This window comes from Ictalurus furcatus, chromosome 23 (assembly GCF_023375685.1).
Source record: "Ictalurus furcatus strain D&B chromosome 23, Billie_1.0, whole genome shotgun sequence".
Classification (NCBI taxonomy): domain Eukaryota; kingdom Metazoa; phylum Chordata; class Actinopteri; order Siluriformes; family Ictaluridae; genus Ictalurus; species Ictalurus furcatus.
Genome location: NC_071277.1, coordinates 20,094,824 through 20,115,579, shown reverse-complemented (window position 1 = coordinate 20,115,579; position 20,756 = coordinate 20,094,824). Strand labels below are relative to the sequence as shown.

Sequence of the window (20,756 nt, the reverse complement as noted above, 5' to 3'; positions counted from 1 at the left end):
TAGGACTCTGCTGCTATACATGCTTTTTTTATTTTATTATATGTAATTTGTTTATTTTTTGTTCCTCCTCAGCTCGCTTATCTTCAGAGTTCACTAGACAAACTGTCCGAAGCAATAAAGTTGGCTAAAGGCCAGCCAGACAGCGTTCAGGAAGCCTTGCGCTTCACCATGGACGTCATCGGGGGGAAGTTAGTATTAGTAACCGCATTCGAGTGTAGTCTCTCTTTAATTTCCACCGCACTTACGCTTTTAAAAGATGTTTGTTGCTTCCTTTTTTGGTTTAGATTTAACTCTGCTAAGAAAGACAATGACTTCATTTACCATGAGGTCGTGCCGTCTCTGGAGACGCTGCCTTCAGTTAAAGGTATTTTGGGTTTCAGCCTGTCACGACTATAAGTAATTTCTTGTGAATATCTTTCTATGTACACGACCGGTCAAAAGTTTGTGGACGCTCGACTGAAATGTTTCTCATGATCATTAAAAATCTTTTCATCTGAGGGTGTATGATTAAATGTGTGAAATCAGTGTCGTAGACGATAAATATAGTCGTGCCGATGTATTCGTTTCTTTCATTAGAAAACGAACATCTTATTTACAAAAAAATCTTTTTTTTATCTTAAACAGAGCGAAATATTCCGAAAAGCAGCCGATAAGTGTGCAGCGTAGGTGTGAACTCCTTTAATACTGTTTAAAAAGCATCTCAGGGAAATCCCTCAAGAAATCGGTCGGGAAAATGTCAAGAATACATTTCTGGAAATTCTTGGCAAAAAGGGCGCCTACATTGGAGATGCTAAAATATTAAATTATTTTGGTTTATTCTGGATTTTTTATCACGACATAATTCCCATAGTTCCATTTGTGTTACTTCAGAGTTTTTATGACTTTTTTTTAAAATTATTATTATAAAATATGGAAAAGTAAAAATAAAGAATGAGTGTTTTAAACTTTTGACCAGCAGTGTACATCATGCATCACCATATTTAGGTTTGATAACAAACTGCTTCGTTGTTGATTAAAAATAAAACCTCAAATTTACTTAAAAATAAATGACTTAAAACATCCATACCTTCTACAGGTGCGCCGCTAGTCAAAGCCTTACCCGTGAATCCAACAGACCCCAGCGTGACAGGACCAGACATTTTCTCCAAGCTGGTGCCTATGGCTGCTCATGAGGCCTCCTCTCTCTATAGGTTGCGTTTGCCAAACATGAAACGTTGCTAATAATGAAACTTCACTCAAAAACCTGTATTTGACTATTGTTCCTATGACAACTGTTTTTTTCTGCTTGTATTTAAAGCAAACTTGCCATTACTGATGAATAACTTCACTAATAATAGCCTTGTCATCCACAGTGAAGAAAAGGCCAAGCTGCTGCGAGAAGTCATGGCAAAAATAGACAGCAAGAACGAGACTTTAGAGTGAGTAACAAACATATGAGTGCAAGGTCTCTGTGCGGTTATTATTTTTTTAACGTGTTAGCCTAACTAGTCTTGTTTCTTCAGACAATTCATGGACTCTCTGAATCTGGACCCAGATTCTGTGGACAACATGGACATGTACAATAGCATTCCTTCTGTACTTATGGAGAAGTGTGCGGCCCTGAGCGTGAGACCGGACACAGTAAAGAGTCTCATACAGTCTATGCAGGGTTGGTGTGTTTCTCATGGTTGGGCCAGGAATAAATCCATAAAAGCAGACACTATGTTTTTTAAAGTGTCCTCCAAAGACATCATGCTCATTTGCGTCTCCGTTTGTCTCAGTACTCTCGGGTGTGTTCACGGACGTGGAGGCCTCCCTGAGGGAGATTCGATCAGTGTTAGACGACGATGAAGCGGGTGACCGGAAGCTACAGGAGGTAGCAGGGAAGCAGAGCGTCCCAGCACAACCTGCCGTCATAGCTGAGCTTCGTAGGGACCTCGAGAAATACCTGGAGGCCCACGAGAAAGCAAGCTTCACCAACACGGAACTTCACCGGGCCATGAATTTACACATTAGCAACCTGCGACTGCTTGGTGGACCACTGGACACTCTGAGAGAGGCACTGCCCAGACCACAACTTTCTGAAGGTACATCCTTAAAGAAATGTATCTCCCCACTGTGGAATGGTGGTCTGTAAATAAACTTCCACGCAAGTGGAAAATGTTTTAATTTGTTGGCATTTTTCCAGATGAAGTAGCAGGTCTCCAGTGCATGAAAAGGATTCTGGGTAAAGTCCAGGAAATGAAAGACCAGCGCAGTTCTCTTGAGAAGCAGTTAAGGGAGCTGATCCAGCAGGATGACATCACTGCTGCTTTAGTTACCACCGAGAGGGCTGATATGAAGGTACTAGATAAGAATTAGAATTTCGCTTGCTTACCAGGTGACGTTACTGTTGATGTGATTCTCAATTATTTAAAGACTAGTATACCATTTATATATTTTGTGGGTTATTCCAATGTCGTTATGTCTTCTCAGAGGTTATTTGAGGAGCAGCTGAAGAAGTACGAGCAGGTAAAGGTGTACATCGATCAAAATCTAGCTGCTCAGGAGAACATCCTGAAGGCACTGACGGATGCCAACGTCCAGTATGCAACAGTACGCAAGGGCCTGGCCGAGACGGAACATAAGTAAGAGTCGAGAGGGGCAGGTTTTTGCGCTAAATGAACTTCTGTAGAAATATTTGCGTTTGACTTGTGTTTCGTGTTTACTACGCAGATGGAACAGTACAGTGCAAATGCTTGTTGCTTCCTATGAAGCCTATGAAGACCTGATGAAGAAATCGCAGGAGGGAAAAGAGTTTTATGAAGACTTGGAGGCCAAGGCTTCTCGTCTCTTAGAAAGGGCTAAGACCATTTGCAAGACCAGGGAGGAAGAGCGACAAGCCATTTTGGAAAAGTAAGAGGCAGTGTAGCATGTTTAAAATGTAAACGGTCTCTTCACATTAACCATCCCTTTTGTCATTCACTTCACTGTCCCAGTCTTATTTACCATGGGCCAGCCATGATGCAATCATTTGTTCCTATTTGTTGGTGATATCAGTTAGTGATAAGTTTAAATAACCTTACATGCTCAGTAACCTTCACTGTTTTCCAACTTTTTGCAACAGAGAGCTCCAAAAAAAGGTTCCCCAAAGGCCCACCGCCCCAAAGCCAGCCCAAAAGAAAGCCCCAGATATGAATTCCTCTGGCATGGATGACCCTGAAATAGCCAAGCTGAATGCTGCCATTCTAGCCTTAGGTGGAGACTTACCAGAAGACCTTCGTAGTTTGCCTCCTGAGCTTTCTCTTCACATGATACCAGAGGCTTTTCATCCAGGGGCAGCTGCTCTATATACACCACCCCGATTTCCTCCGAACCTACCACCTCCTGAACTTCTCGCGCAGATCTCCCGTTTTACAGCGCTTCCCCCAACCCAGGGCTTCAACCACAGTCTGCCACCAGGCTCCCTTCCCCAGCAACACCAGGTTCCTCAGATGCCCAACCCTCAAGTTTCTCGGCTTCCTTCGGGGCCTGGGTATCGTCCTCCATCTTTACAAACCCAGCCGGCTGTATCGGGCCCACCAGCTCCCATTCGCACATCCACCACCACTGTGGACAGTGTGCAAACGCCTATTTCCAGCTATACTCCAGCATCGGCACAGCCAGTCATGCCTGCACCCACGCCTGGACACCCTATACCCACTCCTGCTGTGTATAATCCTCCCCCTCCAGTGGCTTCTCAGCCTCAGTATTTGCAGCAGCCTGGTGTTCCTGTCAGCCAGCCACCTCAGGGAGTACAAGCTTCTCAACCACAGTCGCAGCCCTCTCAACCATTTCTCCAAGTTCGCGGTCCAGGCCAACCACAGTCGAGCACACCACAGCAGTTCTTCCAGCCGGTGCCAGCTCAGCAGCAGATACCTGCACCTGTAACTGGGCCTCAGCTCCCACATCAACCTCGGCCCCACTACCTACACCACATGGCGCAACCGAGACCACCTGGACCACCTCATCTTCAGCAACGGCCATTTAATATTCACTCTACACCATCTGCACTGCCCCAGCAGATGTATTCTCCTGTTTCATATGTTCCTGGTTGCCAGCCTGTGAATGCCATTGCTCCAAATCAGCTGCCCCATCATTCCATGCAACCACATATGCCTCCATCCTCCCAGCCAATGCCTCAAGTTTCTATGCCACATTTACCAAATGTAAAACAACAAATGCCTCCTTGTTCCCAGCCCTACATGCCCCCTGTCAATCAGCAAATACATCCTATTCCCCCTCCACAAACACCCCTTTCCTCACAGCAGGTACCACCTGCAGGCCATGGACAAATGCCTCCCACTGCACAACAAATACCTCCATTGTCTCAGCCACAAATGCTACCATCTTCCTCCCAAATGTCTCCTCCCACTCACCTGCAAATGCCTGCAGTTTCCCAAACAGTCTTGCATCCCTCTCATCCAACAGTATCCGCTGTTTCCCAGTCTTTACCTCACCCGTCTCGGCCACCAGCACCAAGTGTTTCCCAACCATTGCCATACCCCTCCTATCAACAAATTCATCCTCCCTACCAGCCAGCATTTCCAGCAACCACACAAAGGGTTCCAGTCCCTGTCCAGCCTCAGTTACCTCCAGCCTCTCTCTCAGCACAGTTCCCAGTGCACACCAATGCTCTCCCTTCACAGCCCCATGGCAATCTTCCCTCACCACTTCCTCCTGGACCTCGACCTTCAGTGCCCCCACAGATGACCCAGCAACCTATCAACTTGCCTCAGCACCATCTCCCTCCTCACACTACACCTGTGGGTTATCCTGGTGGTGGTCCTTTAGTTCACCAATCCACAGTTCCTCAGCAGCCCCAGGCTCTGCCTCCACAGGTACCATCAGGGGTGCCAGCGTCTTACCCTGGGCCACATGCTGGGATCGTTCCTCCTGGACCAATGCAGCATTCTGGACCAGTTGTTACACCTGGACTCCCTCAGTCACTCCCACAGAGTATGATTCCACCATCTTCAGCTGCACCAGGGACTACACCGAGCAGTATCCTGCCTGCCCCGTCGCCTTCTCCATCATCAGGGCCTTCCTCACTAGGTATCGTTCCTCAGAGACCCTCGCCTGCTCTGACACCTGTTGCAGGTGCAGCGATGCCACAGACTGCAACAACACCCCTGCCCTCCTCCAACTCACTGTTTCAGCACCAGAATTCCAGTACAGATGATCTTCTCTCTTCAAGCCCTGAGAGCCAACATGGTGGCAGCAAAGACACTGCCAATGTCTTATTACCCACCAAGGCTGATCCTCAAGATGAACAGCTTCGCAAGAAATCTGAGGGAGTGAAGATTATTCAAGGTGATCCATACCAGGCTCCAGAGAGGGTCTCGCAGCTTTGTGCAGAGCTCGAAAGGTTTCGGTCAACTGTCCAGTCTTTGGAGCGTCCCTCGGGAGAGGGAGGTTTGTCAGAACTCGATGCTCGATGGAAGGAGCTGCAAGATCAGCAAGAGAAAGATTCTCGTCAGCTCTCCATCGCCATAGCCCGGTGCTACACCATGAAAAACCGCCACCAGGACGTCATGCCTTACGACTGTAATCGAGTTGTCCTGCACTCTGGCAAAGACGACTACATCAACGCCAGCTTCATAGAGGATCTTTCACCATATTGTCCTCGCCTTATCGCAACACAGGCTCCCCTTACTGGAACTGCTGCCGATTTCTGGCTCATGGTCTACGAGCAAAAAGTGTCACTAATTGTAATGCTGGTGTCTGAGCAAGAACTGGAAAAGGTAAGGCCCGCATTCTCAACGCCTCGTAATTTCAGACCAGTCTTAATTTTTGAGTCCAAAGCAATTTTTTTGTTTCTATTACAGCAAAAAGTCCTGCGCTACTTTCCATCTGAAAGAGGACAGCAGATCACTCAAGGCTCAATCACACTCAGCCTGACTACCCAGAAAAACACAGCCACTCATGTGGAGCGCATGATTGGACTGCAGTATCGTGATCAGAGTCTGAAGCGCACAGTCATCCACCTACAGTTCACCTCATGGCCCGAACTGTATGGATCCAACACGTAAAAAGATACAGTTATCCTTAATCAAAGGGATTAGTCAAGTGCAGTATAAACAAAGCTTTTGTTTTTTCCTCTTTATTTTCTCTAAACAGCGGCTTGCCAGAGAGCAAAAGTAACCTCATTCGCTTCATTCAGGAAGTTCACGGACATTACCTTCTCCAGCGCCCTTTACACACACCTGTTGTGGTGCACTGCAGGTGAGTTATTCAAACGTACAACCCTCGGTATTTGAAAAATTCAACACATTTACCTCAGGTGTTTGTAATTTTCAGCTCTGGTGTTGGCCGAACCGGAGCCTTCTGCCTGTTGTATGCTGCACTACAAGAGCTGGAGGCTGGGAATGGTATACCTGACCTATCTCAGCTGGTGAGGAAGATGAGACAACAGAGGAAGAATATGCTACAGGAGAAGGTGTGTGTGTGGATGTTGCAGAAAAATTCACAAACATATTAAGATATTTTTGAATTCGATTCCAATTTTGTTTCTGTACTGACAGTGTCTGTGTGTCTAGACTAGGGTAAAATCTGAGAAACACAGGCTTCTGGGTAAAAATACCTGCTGTTCTCTTGATGTGTTTTATATAGTTACACCTAAAATTCTGCCACGAGGCAGTCCTGAAACATGCGGAGCAGGTGCTTCAGCGTCGTGGCATCATTACCACTGCAAGCCAAAAGTCCACAAACAGTGCAGCAGTTAAGGTAACGCTTAAATTTGTAGTTTAGTGTGCTCAAACATATCGGACTCAGCAGAACTTTTGTACATAGGGTTTTTCAACTCCGATCTAACTATAAATCCTGATGTGTCTGTATAGCAGTATTCCCAGCCAGAGGCTCAGGATATTGTTCTTGGAGGTGATATGTCCATTAGCTCCATCCAGGCTACGGTTGCTAGGCTCAGCATCCGTCCACCCAGTGTTGAGTCTGACCAGGACCCAAATCAGGACCCAACGCCTTCTGTTGCTGCAGGACTTGAACCCGAGTTGGCACTAGTCCAGGACCTCCAGGCTCCTTCTCTGACAGACGCGGTTCCTGCCTCACTAAGTCCCCCAATTTCCTGCCCTGCTTCTCCAGGTAAGATGCAGTCCCCTTCACCTCCTCACCACCAGGGTAATGGGTTCGACGGATCCACACCCATGCCAATCTCCAACAACCATGCTGCACCTGAAGAACCTCCCCCAGCACCATCGTCCCTGGACCTTCTGGCTTCCTTAACACCCGAAGCTTTCACACTAGACAATGGTTGCCGTGGCAAACAGCGAATCAGCAAGCAAAGTTTCTTCCAGGCGCAGGAAGGCCAGGGTCTTCAGGGTCCTCCGACTGGAGATGACCCACTCAGCACCCTGGATCCCCTCTGGACTCTCAACAAGTCCTGACTTCTTGGATTCCCTTTTTGATGAGGCAACGACTTCTGTTTACGCCTCAGCATTTTCACTGCTTATCAGCTAGCTAACAGCCTTTTATTAGTTGAATCCGTGTCCATGGCCTGTACCTCTGGGACCACCTCACCGCGTGTCAGTCCCTGTGTATCTCGGAGTCTGCACTTTTCTGGTACTGCCTTCCTTGTTCATTAAAGCTGTTTCCCAGCATGCACACCTCTTCTGAAGATGAGCCGGGCCTTCTAAATGGACATCTGCATCTCGACGCCAAATATGTCTTTGTTAACGATGGAGATAAAAGACACGGCAATCAAACTGGGGACTCTGTGAGCACTTTAATTCAGAAGAAGGCGACAGTAGATTTGTCGGAGTGGCGGTTTGCTTAAACCTTAAGCTTAAAAATGGGATTTGAACGAAGAACCCCAGTTCACTTTGTACTTCAGAGCAGTTTAAGTCTTCAATGGTTCCCACTTCTATTGCACAAGTTCCCCTCGGTGCACTTTGCTGCCTGCACTGTGGCCTATTTGTTTATCAGCTACGACCATGATGGAAAACGGAAAGAATCTGATAAAAAGTGCTAACTTTATAGTAGCATACAATTGAAAAAGGACCAGTTCACAGATTCACATTTAAGTAATGCTACCTGCCTTCTACTAACATTACTATTATTATTATTATTATTAGCTGACTTCTATTGTTAGCTCTTTTTGGGGGAGTATTTGCTAACTTTACGTATGGCTAAGTGACACCGATAGGCCGTGTACTCACTCACTTTTTGCTTATAACGCATTATAACCTTATAACTTATTTCTGATTCAGCACACCATAAACATCACATTCTGAGTTGATTCTTTCTGCCTTGTTAAATGTTGTAAATACATCTTAATTAAAAATCCATCTCTTCAAATCATTCCTTACCCCTGTTGCCTTTACTTGGAAAGAACAGAATAACGGCACCGGTTTAACCGTGTCGTTAAGCCGCTCCTCAGTCTGCTATCCGTCACGCCAGTGTTGACGAGCTGTAGCTGCACACTGCAACACACCACCAAGAACCCACAGGCAAATCACCACAGATATGAAAACCCTTTTTTTAATTTGCAAATTAGTACAAAGATCTTTCCCCATGATAAAAAATAGAACAAAGCATTAGTTATATCCTCTTTATGCTTTGTATACGGTGCAACTCTCCATCATTTCCTTGTCTGATTACATTTTAAACTGTGTGAATGGTGATGACTCAGCGTGGATTTTAGGAAAGCCAGTCAGTGCCAGGAAAACGTATGACGTGACGCGCTGTTTATTTTATGCAGTATACCTATTTAAGTAAATAAGACCTCCAGTTGTTTGCTCAGAAGTGTGCAGGTTTCATTCAACATTGCGACACAACTGGCTTTAATCTGCCTCCAACGAGTTTCCGGAAGTTTCAATGGAAAAACATCCTGATCTTTTTAGTTACTATTCAGGCTATTTACATTGAGGTTTCCCATTCTTTAGAAGCTGAAAATAACGGAATGTCTACGGACAGCTGATGAACAATATCATGAACAGCTCATCATCATCTGTAATAATCCCAGTATCTGTACTACTGTCATTCACAACTTGTCTAAAAACGCCATTCACATTTCTACCAACAGACTGCACACACACACACACACACACACACATACACACAGAGGAACCTAAATCTGTCCAGGCAGCAACACACCTTAATATTTACATTCATATTGCTAATAATTTAACATCTCTGTGCGTTTCTACTCGCCGTATAAGACTGCGAGCGCGGCGCACATTGCAAAATCAGGTTTAACTACGAATCTGTCATTTGGTCGAAATTTGAAAGAAGGCTTTAAAAAATATCCATTTAGAAAACACACACACACACACACACACACACACACACACACATTGGTTACACGAAGCGTTATCTGGTCTTTAATCAGATGCTGACGTTCGTCTCTGTGCGTAGTGTTTTTATCCGATTATTAACTCCAGAGTAGACGTTCAGGTGGGGAAAAAAGCAAATAAATAAAAGAACAAAACTGTTAAGGAGGTACAGTAAAAATTCCACTGGTTCTATGATGTGTACAAAGGAAAAAAAATGTTTTCAGCTCACGGTGTACGACTCGACGTCAAACTGCACGATATTTTGATTATATTAATATATTTACGCAAACCGATATCGCACAACGTCATGCTGACAGATGACACAGAATGTAATGTCTGGTCTCGGCCCTAACCCTTCTTCCCTTCCTCCCTGGTGTCCTGCGCACCCGTGACCAAAGAGTGGAGCTCTGAAGCAAGAAGGATCAACGTGAAGGAATCGTCGGCCACGTTCTAAACCGTCGAAGCTGTTCTCACGCACTTTATCTTTAGCGTAATCAAACCTGGGCTGTGGGGAGAAGCGGAGAAGGTCGGGTTCAGTTCGATCCTCCTGTAGAGACCGCGTCTATCGGTGATAGATCAGAGCAGATCATATCGTGATGTATTGTGTAACTGATTATCGGCACATCCCTAAGCTGCTCGTGGCTTTGCATGTCTACAACAAACGTAGAAAAAAAAAAAGAAAACAAACATTTTTGTTTAGAAATCATTTGCAAAACTACGTTCATGGCTGCGTTAGAATGCGTTTATTCAGTCCGTACAGGATTTCACAGAGGTCTCTTTTCTTTTGGTGATTTTTGCGGGAAACTGCTCGAATTGGCGAAATCGCAACGGCAAGAAATAATTTTGTACGCTCTTTCACACGCAGTGACGTTTGTCCGTAAACGAGACCTTTCAGCTGTACTCGCGTGTGACGCGTCCCGGCTCGAACCCGCGATAATTTAGAAAAATTGAAGGCTCCTCTGAATGTTGCGGAGTTTCCTCGATCGCTAAATCCTGGAGGGACTGAATATTTTGACAAACTCCACCGGTTAAACGACAGGAGACAACGCTTTCTCTCCTGAGGTAAAGTTGAGTATTTTAGATAAAGCTAAAAATCTAAAACGCGTCGGAGCGGAAAAATCCGGGTTACGAGTCCGGGGTTTCGGGTCGTAGTCGGCGCGTGACGATGCGCCGATTTTAAAGGCAAACGATCGAAACGAAGCGATGCAACAATCTTAAAGTGACGATAATCAGAAAAAGGACGAACGAGTAGCACGGATTAACCGAATGGTAGCAGATTCGCCGCGATCATCAAGAAACCTGTCGCAGGCTCGTGTTAAGAATCTGAATCGTATCGTCTCTCGTGCCGGAGCCTGAGGTGTACCTCCCGAATGTAGAATAAGTTCAGTAGTAAGTAGTGCTGTCGCGTGTCTCCCGTCCGAACGACCCGAGGAAGAAAAAACTAAAAAACAGTTTTACAATTAAAGAAAGCAGACCCTCACCGTCCGAACGAACTCTGTTATATCGTTAAAGTTTAAATTAGTCAGCGCTTTTTATACATTTAAAGATCTGATCGTACAAACGGTTAGAATTTATCGCTAATAAATAATGGATTTTTTTTTTTGTTTTTAAATATTAAAAAGTGACACGTCTCCTTCGACACACGGTCAACACTCGCTCGCTCACGACACACACCTGATTCACAGGTTCATCCCATTACAGTAATCCTCAACATCTCTCTCTCTCTCTCTCTCCCACACACACATCAGCAGTTATTCTCCATGTAAACTTCTCCCCGCCATACTCTCACACACACACACCTTTCTCCAGGCAGCGATTGTTCAGTGTCCCATCCATCCCGTGAGTAAAGATACACTGCGATTAGATTTTTTGAGTCTTTTTCTAGCAAAAAAATATATAAAAAGCTCTTAAAGTCCAGTTTTCCATTAGAAAAAAAACAGCAGGAGCTCTCTCTCACACACACACGCGCGCACGCACGCACGGATTCCATGCCCCATTTCCCTCACTACTGGCATGTTATTTTTAAAAAAAGCAGAGACCACGGTCCATCGCGCACACATTTTTCTAAACGTCCGTGTGTTTAGTCCAGCTTCTCCAGTACGGAGGGCACGTAGACGAGGCTGAGCTCGCTCCCAAAGTCACACACGATGGCGGCGTTTTCGAGTACGAGGAGCTGCCGTACGTGCTGCCCCTCGCTGTTCTGACCCAGATACACCGTCTGCAGCAGGTCCCCGTAGTTCAGGTCCCAGAACGACACGCAGCCGTTACCCCCGGTCACTAATAAACTCTCGGAAATCACGGCCAGACTGGCGCCACAGCCCACTTCCTGCAGGGGAAACATGAGAAAATCACAGCTGGGGTCTGAGCTTACACTCGCTTCATCTCTCTCTCTCTCTCTTTCACACACACACACACACACACACACACTTACATGGAGAATAATAACAATGAGCAGTTAAAGGAATAATTCAGCCAAAAACGTTACTTCCTCTTTACCACAAACGTAGTCGATCGGCCGAGACTCGCAGTGACAGGGTGGCGTGACGGAGCGGAGTTACTCTCACCCGCTCCATGAAGTTGATTATTTTCCCATAACTGCACGCTCTGGAGTGTTTTATTCCTCTTACACCACGGCAACTTCACGACGATTTACAATTTTAAAAAATAATTTATTCCACTGAAGTCGCGAAGAAGCGTGAACTCCTCTGTGCTGCTGAAGACGCCGAAAAAGCGCCGACACTGGAGACTCCATCCATAAACGTCTCCTTACACAAACCTTAAAGGTGTACGTGGGGTATGAGGTTACCATAGAAATGATAACGCATTAGAGTGAGCGTGTTCGTATGAAGTTGCTGTTATAGAAAATGAATCAACCCTTTCTGATTCGGACCAATCAGAACCCAGAATTCACTCGCTTCAGATCGACTACATTTGGTGTAGTAAGGACATTATATATACATGTTTGTTTTTTTATTTGGCAAGCTATCACTTCAGCGTTCTATGCTAGTTACCAGAAGGGTGTGAGTTCAGATTAGAGGTAGAGCCCCGATTTAATTCTACACAAACAGAAAGCTAGAGAGGACTGTTAGCATGGTGTTATTTGAATAATGCTAAGCAGCTAGATCTCTACAGGTTCTCGTTGGGTATTAGCAAGTTTAGCTTTTCTGGGTTAGCAGCCGACAACTAAAAGGCCTTTTCCGTTGCTTTTAAAACCTTCTTGCATAGCGATGTGCCGAAGCAGCAACAATATCGACAAGAGCAGGAGCGTGAACAGGAACTGATCTGTAAACACACAGAACAGCTGCACGCATCACAGTAAGCAGCGAGGGTCCATCAGCAAACATCACATCAACCTTCAGGTTCAGTTCCAAATCGAGAAATCCGGCTCGAGCCACGAAATTAGCTTCGTACTCGCTCGTCTGGCCGGAAAACTAAACGTTCCTCCTCGCCGCAAATGTAGTCGGATAGCCAGGACACGTTTGGTGCCTGACTAGCTAGCAACTGGTGTTGCTGAGGAATAGCTAGGGCTTTGCTAGGTGGTTGCCATGGCAATTCCACGTGGTTGGTAGGTTGTTACTATGGCATCCCAGAAATGTGCTAGGTAGGGTGTTGCTATGTGGTTTGTAGGTGGTTGGCGGTATCCAGGATGAATTCTAGGTGGTTGCTATAGTGACCCGTGTCGATTTGATTCTGTTAATCAGATTAATCAGTCTGACTGGAACTGAACCGAGTTCTTTCAGGACTTTAATCACTCTGTGATTATAGGCAAAGATGTAAAAATAAATAAATAAATAAATAAAATTTACAAAAAACAGGAAATCACAGCTTTTTATAGTTTTTGTTCTGCTCTTTTTTTCTTTTTTTTTGGCGCACCTGCTGTATGGAGTAGAGCTTGATGCCGGTGCTCCGGTCCCAGATGCAGATAAGATCGTCCAAACCACTGCTGATCACGCAGGAAGTAGTGCAGACCAGCGACGTTACGTCACCACGGTGACCGTAAACATGGCTCACGCGACTTCCTGTGAGGACGTCCCATAAGCAGATGGCGCCATCCTGCCCCCCGCTGGCCAGGACCATGGTCTACCACACACACACACACACACACACACACACACACACACAGGGTCAAAATCTCATTGTGTTCAGAATATCCTCTCATGGCTGATCTGAGAACAGTGAAAATATCAGGACAGATTATAGAACTGAAGTGTATTATTATTATGATGTATACAGTATGGAATAAATGTGATACAGCCGTCACTTCTGCGCACTTTGGGTCGTAATTAAACCTGCAGACAGGCTGGGAGGCCAAGGTGAAGCGGAGGTTCAGGTCATGCTCACCTGGTCTATGTAAATGGCGGTGATGCCACCTGAGTGTCCCTGCAGGGTGAAGAGGCAGCAGGAATCCTCCAGACGATACACCTGCAGAACAGCAGCACCAAAATTATACGTGTGTGTGTGTGTGTGTGTGTGTGTATATAGAGAGAGATAGAGAGATTGAGATCTTTACTCTGACGGTGTGGTCCTGGCTGCCGGTGACGACTCGACCCGCTGCAGCTTTGAGCACAGTGATGGGTTTCTGGTGAGCGCACTGAACCGAGCGTGTTAGCTGGCAGCTGATCGCATCCTCGCTGCTGTAACAGGGTGACGGCGGCAGACTGCTGCGACCCGGGGGCCCTGGAACACACACACACAGAATTAACAGTCTAAACACATTTACTTATTATTATTATTATTATTACAAACATGTCTTGGTTAAATGACTACATTTAGGGTTAAAGGGACAACTCGTGTTGGTGTGTGTGTGGGTGTGTGTGTGTGTGTGTGTGTGTGTGTCACCTCGATGCTGCAGTAAACCCAGCGGTTTGTTGATGTCCACGGTGAAAAAATCAAGAGAACCGTCCAGACGAGCTGCAACAATCCTACAGCACACACACACACACACACACACACCAGCAAAGAGTCGTGTGTTACAGCAGGGTTTCTGCAGGGCAGTGAAAAGCATGAAGGCCTTAAATAGTGTTAAAAAGCATAACGTTTTATTCCTACACGCATTAAAGGTTTTTAGACGCTGTAGTGAGCGGCGTTTCCAGCGGAGCCGCAACCGAAGGAACATCGAGCGAGAACATCACTGCGAGACTGGGGAAGTCATTATACCTTGCATTTTCAGTTGAATTTGGGGAAACCGTTTGAAGCGTTCGTGTCGAACGATTTCAGCTGCTTTTGTTTGATGCGTTCATCACAAACAGCTGAAAGTCTGACAGTAAACCTGATTTGCACTGGGGGGGGGGGATCATTTTGATTGCAGCTGTAGTTGAAGGAGGTCACGTGTATTCGATGGCGGTACAATTGATCTGATTTGAGTTGATCAGTTAGATGTTAGATCAGTGTTGAAACATCTGCAAATAAACGTTAACAGTTTTAAGCCGAATGTCTCCTGAGAGATTTCAGTTCAGAGTGAGAGTTTATTTCAACTCTCTCAAATATCCAAAATTATCATCACTGCATCACTGGCAAATTCAGTGGTTACAATTCAGAATTTGGGGCATCGGTATTTTCAAAATGTATCGTGTGTGTGTGTGTGTGTGTGTGTGTGTAGTATCCGTGGTTAGTCATGGGTCGTGTATGGCATTAAAATGTTAAAAATGGCATTAATAAACATTAAATTAAATTTGATGATACCTGCAGAAACCCTGTAGAAGTGTGTGTGTGTGTGTGTGTGTGTGTGAGAGAGAGAGAGAGATAAGCATACCTATTGTTAAGGAAAGCCAGGGCGGTGATTCCCGAGGATCCTTCTTCGTTGCAGCACCGCAGCAGTCCCTCTACAGCATCCCACAACTTAAGGAGGACACACACACACACACACACACACACACACACACACACACACACACACACACACAGACCTTATTTACATTTGACATTGTCTTCCTGTCTCTGTCAGAGAGAGAGCGAGAGGCAGAATCAGATAAAGACATAAACAGAAAGAGAAAGACAGAAGCAGAGAGAGATGGAGAGACAAAAAAGAGATGGAGAGAGAGAGACAGAGAGAAAGAGAGAGAGACAAACAGAGAGAGAAACAGATAGAGAGAGAGAAACAGAGAGAGAGAGATAAACAGAGTGATGATAATGATTTAAGTAATTTGTTTTATTGTAACACATCACACAAGTGATCATGTGACAATTTCAGCCAGCAGAGCAGTGTGCGTGTGTGAGCATGTGCGTGTGTGTGTGCGTGCGTGCGTGTGTGTGTGCGTACGTGTGAGCGTGTGTGAGCGTGAGAGAGAAAGAGACCTCCAGTTTGCCGTTGCTCCTCCCGGCAGCGATCAGGTTTCCCCTGAGCTCCATGGACCACACCGAGCTCTCCCAGTCGCCTGACGGTACGCTCAGCCTCTCAATGGGCGGGGCCGGTGGAGTGGGAGGAGTCGGGGGAAGCGGTGTGGGCATTGATGCCGGCGGCGATGTTGTCTCGTGCTCTTTATACGCCTTCTCCACCAGGCCGCCGAAGTCGAAGCCGCAGTCCGAGGGCACGTGTGACGGAGGCAGATCGCTGAAGTTTGTGTCTATCAGCGCCGTGAGGTCCGGCTGGTCCACGAACAGGGCGGGGCGGGTCGGCCTCCGGCGCACTGCGTACTCGCTGACGGGCGTGGACGTGGTGGAAGACTCCGCCCTGGGGGAGGAGTCGGGGTCGTAGTGATCCCAGCTGTCACGCTGATCCCAAAATCCGCTACTGCTGCTCCTCCTCAAACTACACACACACACACACACACACACACACACACAGAGAGAGAGAGAGAGAGAGAGAGAGAGAGAGAGAGAGAGAGAGAGAGAGAGAGAGAGAGCAAGCGGTAAAGAGAAGGAAAGGAGGACAGAAATAGAAAGAGACAGACAGAGGGAGAAACAGACAGAAAAGGAGAGGAGAGAAAGACAGAGAGAGAGCGAGATTGAGAATTACATAATTTAACTGAAAAGATGCTAACATTGTGAACTGCAGAGCGCGTATGTGTGTGTGTGTGTGTGTGTGTGTGTGTGTGTGTGTGTGTGTGTGTACCCATTATTAGGTATGACAGTGAGACAGTCCCCAGTCTGTGCGTCCCACACACGAATCTGTCCTGCTAAACAGCAGCTGGCCAGCAGCATACCATCACTCGCTAAACACTCGATATCCTACAGAGAGAGAGAGAGAGAGAGTGAGAGAGAGAGAGAGAGAGAGAGAATTACAGTTAGCCTGCACTCGTTTTTTTGTCGTTGTAAAATATGATAGTTAATGTTTGTGTAAACTCAGAAATGACATAAATGATGTTACATTTTCATTTGCCGGAGTTGCTGTGTGTGTGTGTGTGTGTGTGTGTGTGTGTGTGTGTACCATGCTATGGCCTCTCAGCAGCAGTGGCGAGATTTCGCTGACCGGTGGCGAGTAGCCGTATTCGTCGCAAGGCAGGTCTCCACGGCGACGGTGGCCATGTTGGACTCCATTCTGTCCATAGTTACGAGGACAGAGAACACGATAGAGACAGAAGAGCAGGAGAACCAGGAGAACCCCGGCAAAGAGGCCCAGTGCAGCAACCCTGCGCACACACGCGCACACACACACACACACACAATGAGACCACACACTTTCTTACAGTATAATTTATTCCACACACTCGACACAAAAGTTATAAAAGTGTTGGGTAATACTACAGCTTGTTTAGCAATCTTGCAGACTCATTCTTTCACGTAAACAGATTACAGCGCTGAACTTCTGACTGTTTGTTTATGAAAAGTGAACGTCACAGAATATTGTTTCAGAAACACCAGGTTTTCTCCCGTCCTCATCTCCCAGACCTGGGTTCTCCCAGTCGTCTCCGGCGATGAAGGAAGTTACCACGCTGTAGGGTATATGTGCTGACACTTCAGTGTATTTTCTCAAACCTAAATCCCTTCCAGACGGAGTTCCTCTTTTTTTTCACAGGGTTTGGCCGACTAAAGCAATTTTTTCTAGCCACACAGAACTGTAAGAGAAAGTATATTTGACTGCCAGTGTCTCAGAATCCACTTCGCTATATTAAAGGTCTACCACATCCGCCTCGCCGTTGCACCATCGTCGCCTTGAAGACGGAATAATAACGACTTCAAAAAAAAACCTGCTGACCTTAACAACCAGAAACTGAACTGTTACAGGCTTAAAATAACACACTGGAAATTCCATAATTAAGAAACATCTGCAAACATCTGCGCAAAACTGACTTCCTGCGCTTCCGGCCGGTCGTTTAATAGACGTTATACTCAACAGCTATAGACTCTACGAGACCAAGACTTCGAGACTTAGTTTTCAAGCTGTCACTAATAAATGATAATTATACATCATTAAATAAAGCACTATAATACAAGTTTACCACATTAAACTTTTAAAAATACAATTAAGCCGAAACACGACGTCTTCATTCATTTCCTTATTTTCAGAAATGTGTTTATTTTTATTCGGCGGAGGAAACGGATTATATATATATATATATATATATATTTAAATAATACCGTTAAATGGCCGATTGATCCATTTCATTTGCCAAATAAAATAAAAAACACATTACTGAAAATAAGAAAACAAAAATGAACCTGTATTATTAATTGTTTGGATTTAATTATGTATTTTCCCCTCAGTACATTGGTACAGTGATGGATGATGATGATGATGATGATGATGAGACACTGACTTGTACAGCGTGAGGTCGGTTTGGAGCTGCGCGGTACTGGTGCTGAACCGTGGTGCATGCTGGGTATCCTGCGGGTGTCGCGTCTCGATGGCTTCCTGAGGGCTCAGGTGGAGCGTGACGGGGATGACGGGCAGGATGCTGATATACCTGCGTACACACACACACACACACACACACACACACACACACACACCTGTTGTGTTATAGGTGACTGTTTTTCAATGGTGCTGTACATGCTGTTATTTACATTGGATATTGAGGGCCCCCTAACACAGCCCCGAAATCCCCCCCCCCCCCAAACATCAGCGCTCACCTCTTTGCCAGTGTGATGTTATAGTAGCCGAAAAGTGAGGGCCAGTAACGGAACGACAGTCGCCTCCACACCTCCTCGTCCTCCGAACCCCACGTGATCTGAGGGCTGGCCAAAGGGGCGGGACCTGAGGCATCCACTCCCTGCGATTGGTTCTCAGGCACAGGGGTGGGATCTGGAGCTGGGAGTACACTGAGGGTGCTAGTCGGGTCTCCGCCCGGGAACACAGGAGCCACGCCCAGGTGAGGAGGAAGCCCCGCCTCTCCCAAAGGGCTCTGTTCTGATACCTGAGCGGCCAGGTATGTCCTCAGACCAGCAGGGTCGGTGTACACCAGGATCCCGATCCAGATCACAGTGCCGACCTGCATTCACACACACACACACACACACACACACACACACACACACACACACACGGGGGTTACTGTGAGTGACGGTGGGCTCAGGGGGTGTTAGTTTCACAGACAACTCCGCAGATTCGTCTCACCATGATGATGCGTTGTGCCAGACGGGTGCGCGCCAAGAAGTAGATCACACGGAGCCTCTTGGGTAAGCGCAGGTTCCTGAACGCCGGGGCCTGAAGCGTGATGGTGTGGGGGGAGGGACGAGGAGGGGGCGGGGCTTCTCTGTGGCGTAAGGGGGCGGGTTTAGGAGGGGGCATCCCTGCTTCAGCTGGAAGACGCCTATTCAGATCAGCCAGCTGTGTGTGTGTGTGTGTGTGTGTGTGTGTGTGAGAGAGGGAGAGAGCCTGTTATGAAGGAGGACTACCTGTGCAGGTGTTTCTGTAATATGTTTGTTGATTACTGAATTATATGGCTGCAGTTCTTTCTGTTATAAACAGCACTTCCTTTGTAAAAAAGTTAAAAGTGTGCGCGACCCTCACCTCCATGCGGCGGATGTCAATGGAGAGCACGGTGGTGAAGAAGAACATCTGCAGGAAGAAATCGGAGACGAGACCCACCACAGCGAACAGACAGAACTCCTACAGCACGAGGAAAAACACAGAACTAAACTAGAGGCATTAAAATAACGGCCATTAAAAACAGAGACTCTGGTTTCTGTTTAATAATTAAACTGATAATAATAATAATAATAATAATAATCATCGGATTAAACACAGCGAAGAAGGGGAAGGTTTAAGAGCGGATCGGTTTGTAGATTATTTTTCCGCACAACAGCGACACCCGGTGTTCAAACCAGGAACTTTTCATTTCCTTAACCTGATCGAGTACTGCAAACTATAATCTCAGCTGTGAAATAGTTCTGCTCTGATGCGTTAGCAGGTGATCAGGACTCGAGCACAGCGTGTAGATACATCGGGTCATTGTTTTAGCATTTATTATCGTTACAATCGACACAAATATGAGGAAAATATAACACGGCTTTATAAATATACGCCAATTAAAAGCATTAGAATGAGGAAAGCGGATTGTTGAGAAATTTTTACAACCTTGTCTAGGTAATGATTAAGTACGACCCAACCCATGCTTACAATGCCGGTCTATTTGTGTGAGTGTGTGTGTGTGTGTGTGTGTGTTACCTGAATAGCAGGAACTAAGGTGAAGTATCCAATCAGGATGATGACGAGCTCAGTGGCCATGTTCTTCATGATGGACCAGCTCTCACTGCTGAGACCTGAAACACACGCACACACACACGTTTTACTTTCATATACACATCAGACTCACCGGTAGATTTATAACACCAATCGACCGCACTGTTGCGACCTCACTATTTAAATATTAAAATACACTTTTTAAAACAGAATTCTGATAACAATGCTTTGAATATCAGATAATATCAGACACTGGTCTAAACAAGATTGTTGCTATGAGGAAATATCGCTCTTTATGGGCTTAACAGGAAAATAATTATAGCTAAGCAACATGTTAATAATTAAAAAGATTACTGGATAGGAAATTACATCAGATCCAATCTGACTCGGATGTAGTATTTTAGGCCAAAATACCGAGATCTGATCCTGATGTACTCAATATTGGATCTGTACATCTTTTTGTACTCCATCTCCTTGTAAAATTATTTATACGATATATTTTAAATTGTCACAGTAGCGGTGCGAGATCACGATCACGTCATGTAATTCATGTAACCGTCTTACACAAGTGATACAAATTTGTTCTCGTCATATCGGCATTTATAATTTATTGTTTGTTATTAGTATCACCTTGTGCGATTCGAAGTTTGACCTCCAGGTCCACGGGGGTCGACACCACGGACTTGGTGAGGACCAGAACGTTCTCGATCCCAATCACGACCACGAGGTAAGGAAAGATCTCCCTAAATGTGTAAAAAAAAAAAAAAAAAAAAAAAGTAATAATAATAATAATTTTTAATTCCAACAAAAAGAAAGAAAGAACACTGAGTGAAAAACAACTGCAACTGCTGAATTTAGAAAGTAAAAACAATAAAGCAAAATCAAAAAAAATGAAATAACATTACATTTGA

At 45.6% G+C, this 20,756-nt stretch overlaps 3 protein-coding genes across 8 annotated transcripts in view; 1 reads left to right on the top strand and 2 right to left on the bottom strand.

The window, feature by feature from the left end:
- The window catches only part of ptpn23a (protein tyrosine phosphatase, non-receptor type 23, a), a 13,287-nt gene extending 4,977 nt beyond the window's left edge, over window positions 1-8,310 (top strand). The window contains exons 10-24 of one of the 5 annotated variants that reach the window (XM_053611222.1): window positions 73-188; window positions 285-364; window positions 1,076-1,190; window positions 1,353-1,418; window positions 1,503-1,648; window positions 1,761-2,066; window positions 2,168-2,322; window positions 2,455-2,606; window positions 2,695-2,874; window positions 3,086-5,741; window positions 5,826-6,010; window positions 6,118-6,222; window positions 6,298-6,436; window positions 6,610-6,723; window positions 6,837-8,310. In XM_053611222.1, coding sequence (XP_053467197.1) covers window positions 73-188; window positions 285-364; window positions 1,076-1,190; window positions 1,353-1,418; window positions 1,503-1,648; window positions 1,761-2,066; window positions 2,168-2,322; window positions 2,455-2,606; window positions 2,695-2,874; window positions 3,086-5,741; window positions 5,826-6,010; window positions 6,118-6,222; window positions 6,298-6,436; window positions 6,610-6,723; window positions 6,837-7,397 — 5,076 coding nt within the window. In that variant the 3' untranslated portion in view covers window positions 7,398-8,310. Of the gene's footprint in view, window positions 1-72; window positions 365-1,075; window positions 1,191-1,352; window positions 1,419-1,502; window positions 1,649-1,760; window positions 2,067-2,167; window positions 2,323-2,454; window positions 2,607-2,694; window positions 2,875-3,085; window positions 5,742-5,825; window positions 6,026-6,117; window positions 6,223-6,297; window positions 6,437-6,609; window positions 6,724-6,836 lie in introns of all 5 variants that reach the window. The other 4 variants (XM_053611221.1, XM_053611220.1, XM_053611219.1 and 1 more) reach the window with 4 other exon arrangements.
- The window catches only part of LOC128599535 (sialoadhesin-like), a 26,693-nt gene extending 15,487 nt beyond the window's left edge, over window positions 1-11,206 (bottom strand). Inside the window, exons 1-2 of the mRNA XM_053611229.1 lie at window positions 11,084-11,206; window positions 8,319-8,432 (exon numbers count right to left, since the gene is read on the bottom strand). The gene's annotated coding sequence lies outside the window, so the exon portion shown is untranslated. The remainder of the gene's footprint in view (window positions 1-8,318; window positions 8,433-11,083) is intronic.
- The window catches only part of scap (SREBF chaperone), a 20,061-nt gene continuing 7,777 nt past the window's right edge, over window positions 8,473-20,756 (bottom strand). The window contains exons 9-23 of one of the 2 annotated variants that reach the window (XM_053611226.1): window positions 20,476-20,588; window positions 19,831-19,925; window positions 19,174-19,272; window positions 18,778-18,990; window positions 18,294-18,652; window positions 17,981-18,127; window positions 16,651-16,852; window positions 16,336-16,451; window positions 15,579-16,032; window positions 15,037-15,122; window positions 14,124-14,206; window positions 13,795-13,961; window positions 13,626-13,706; window positions 13,158-13,364; window positions 8,473-11,610 (exon numbers count right to left, since the gene is read on the bottom strand). In XM_053611226.1, coding sequence (XP_053467201.1) covers window positions 11,365-11,610; window positions 13,158-13,364; window positions 13,626-13,706; window positions 13,795-13,961; window positions 14,124-14,206; window positions 15,037-15,122; window positions 15,579-16,032; window positions 16,336-16,451; window positions 16,651-16,852; window positions 17,981-18,127; window positions 18,294-18,652; window positions 18,778-18,990; window positions 19,174-19,272; window positions 19,831-19,925; window positions 20,476-20,588 — 2,668 coding nt within the window. In that variant the 3' untranslated portion in view covers window positions 8,473-11,364. Of the gene's footprint in view, window positions 11,611-12,108; window positions 13,038-13,157; window positions 13,365-13,625; window positions 13,707-13,794; window positions 13,962-14,123; window positions 14,207-15,036; window positions 15,123-15,578; window positions 16,033-16,335; window positions 16,452-16,650; window positions 16,853-17,980; window positions 18,128-18,293; window positions 18,653-18,777; window positions 18,991-19,173; window positions 19,273-19,830; window positions 19,926-20,475; window positions 20,589-20,756 lie in introns of those variants that run through there. The other variant, XM_053611227.1, reaches the window with a different exon arrangement.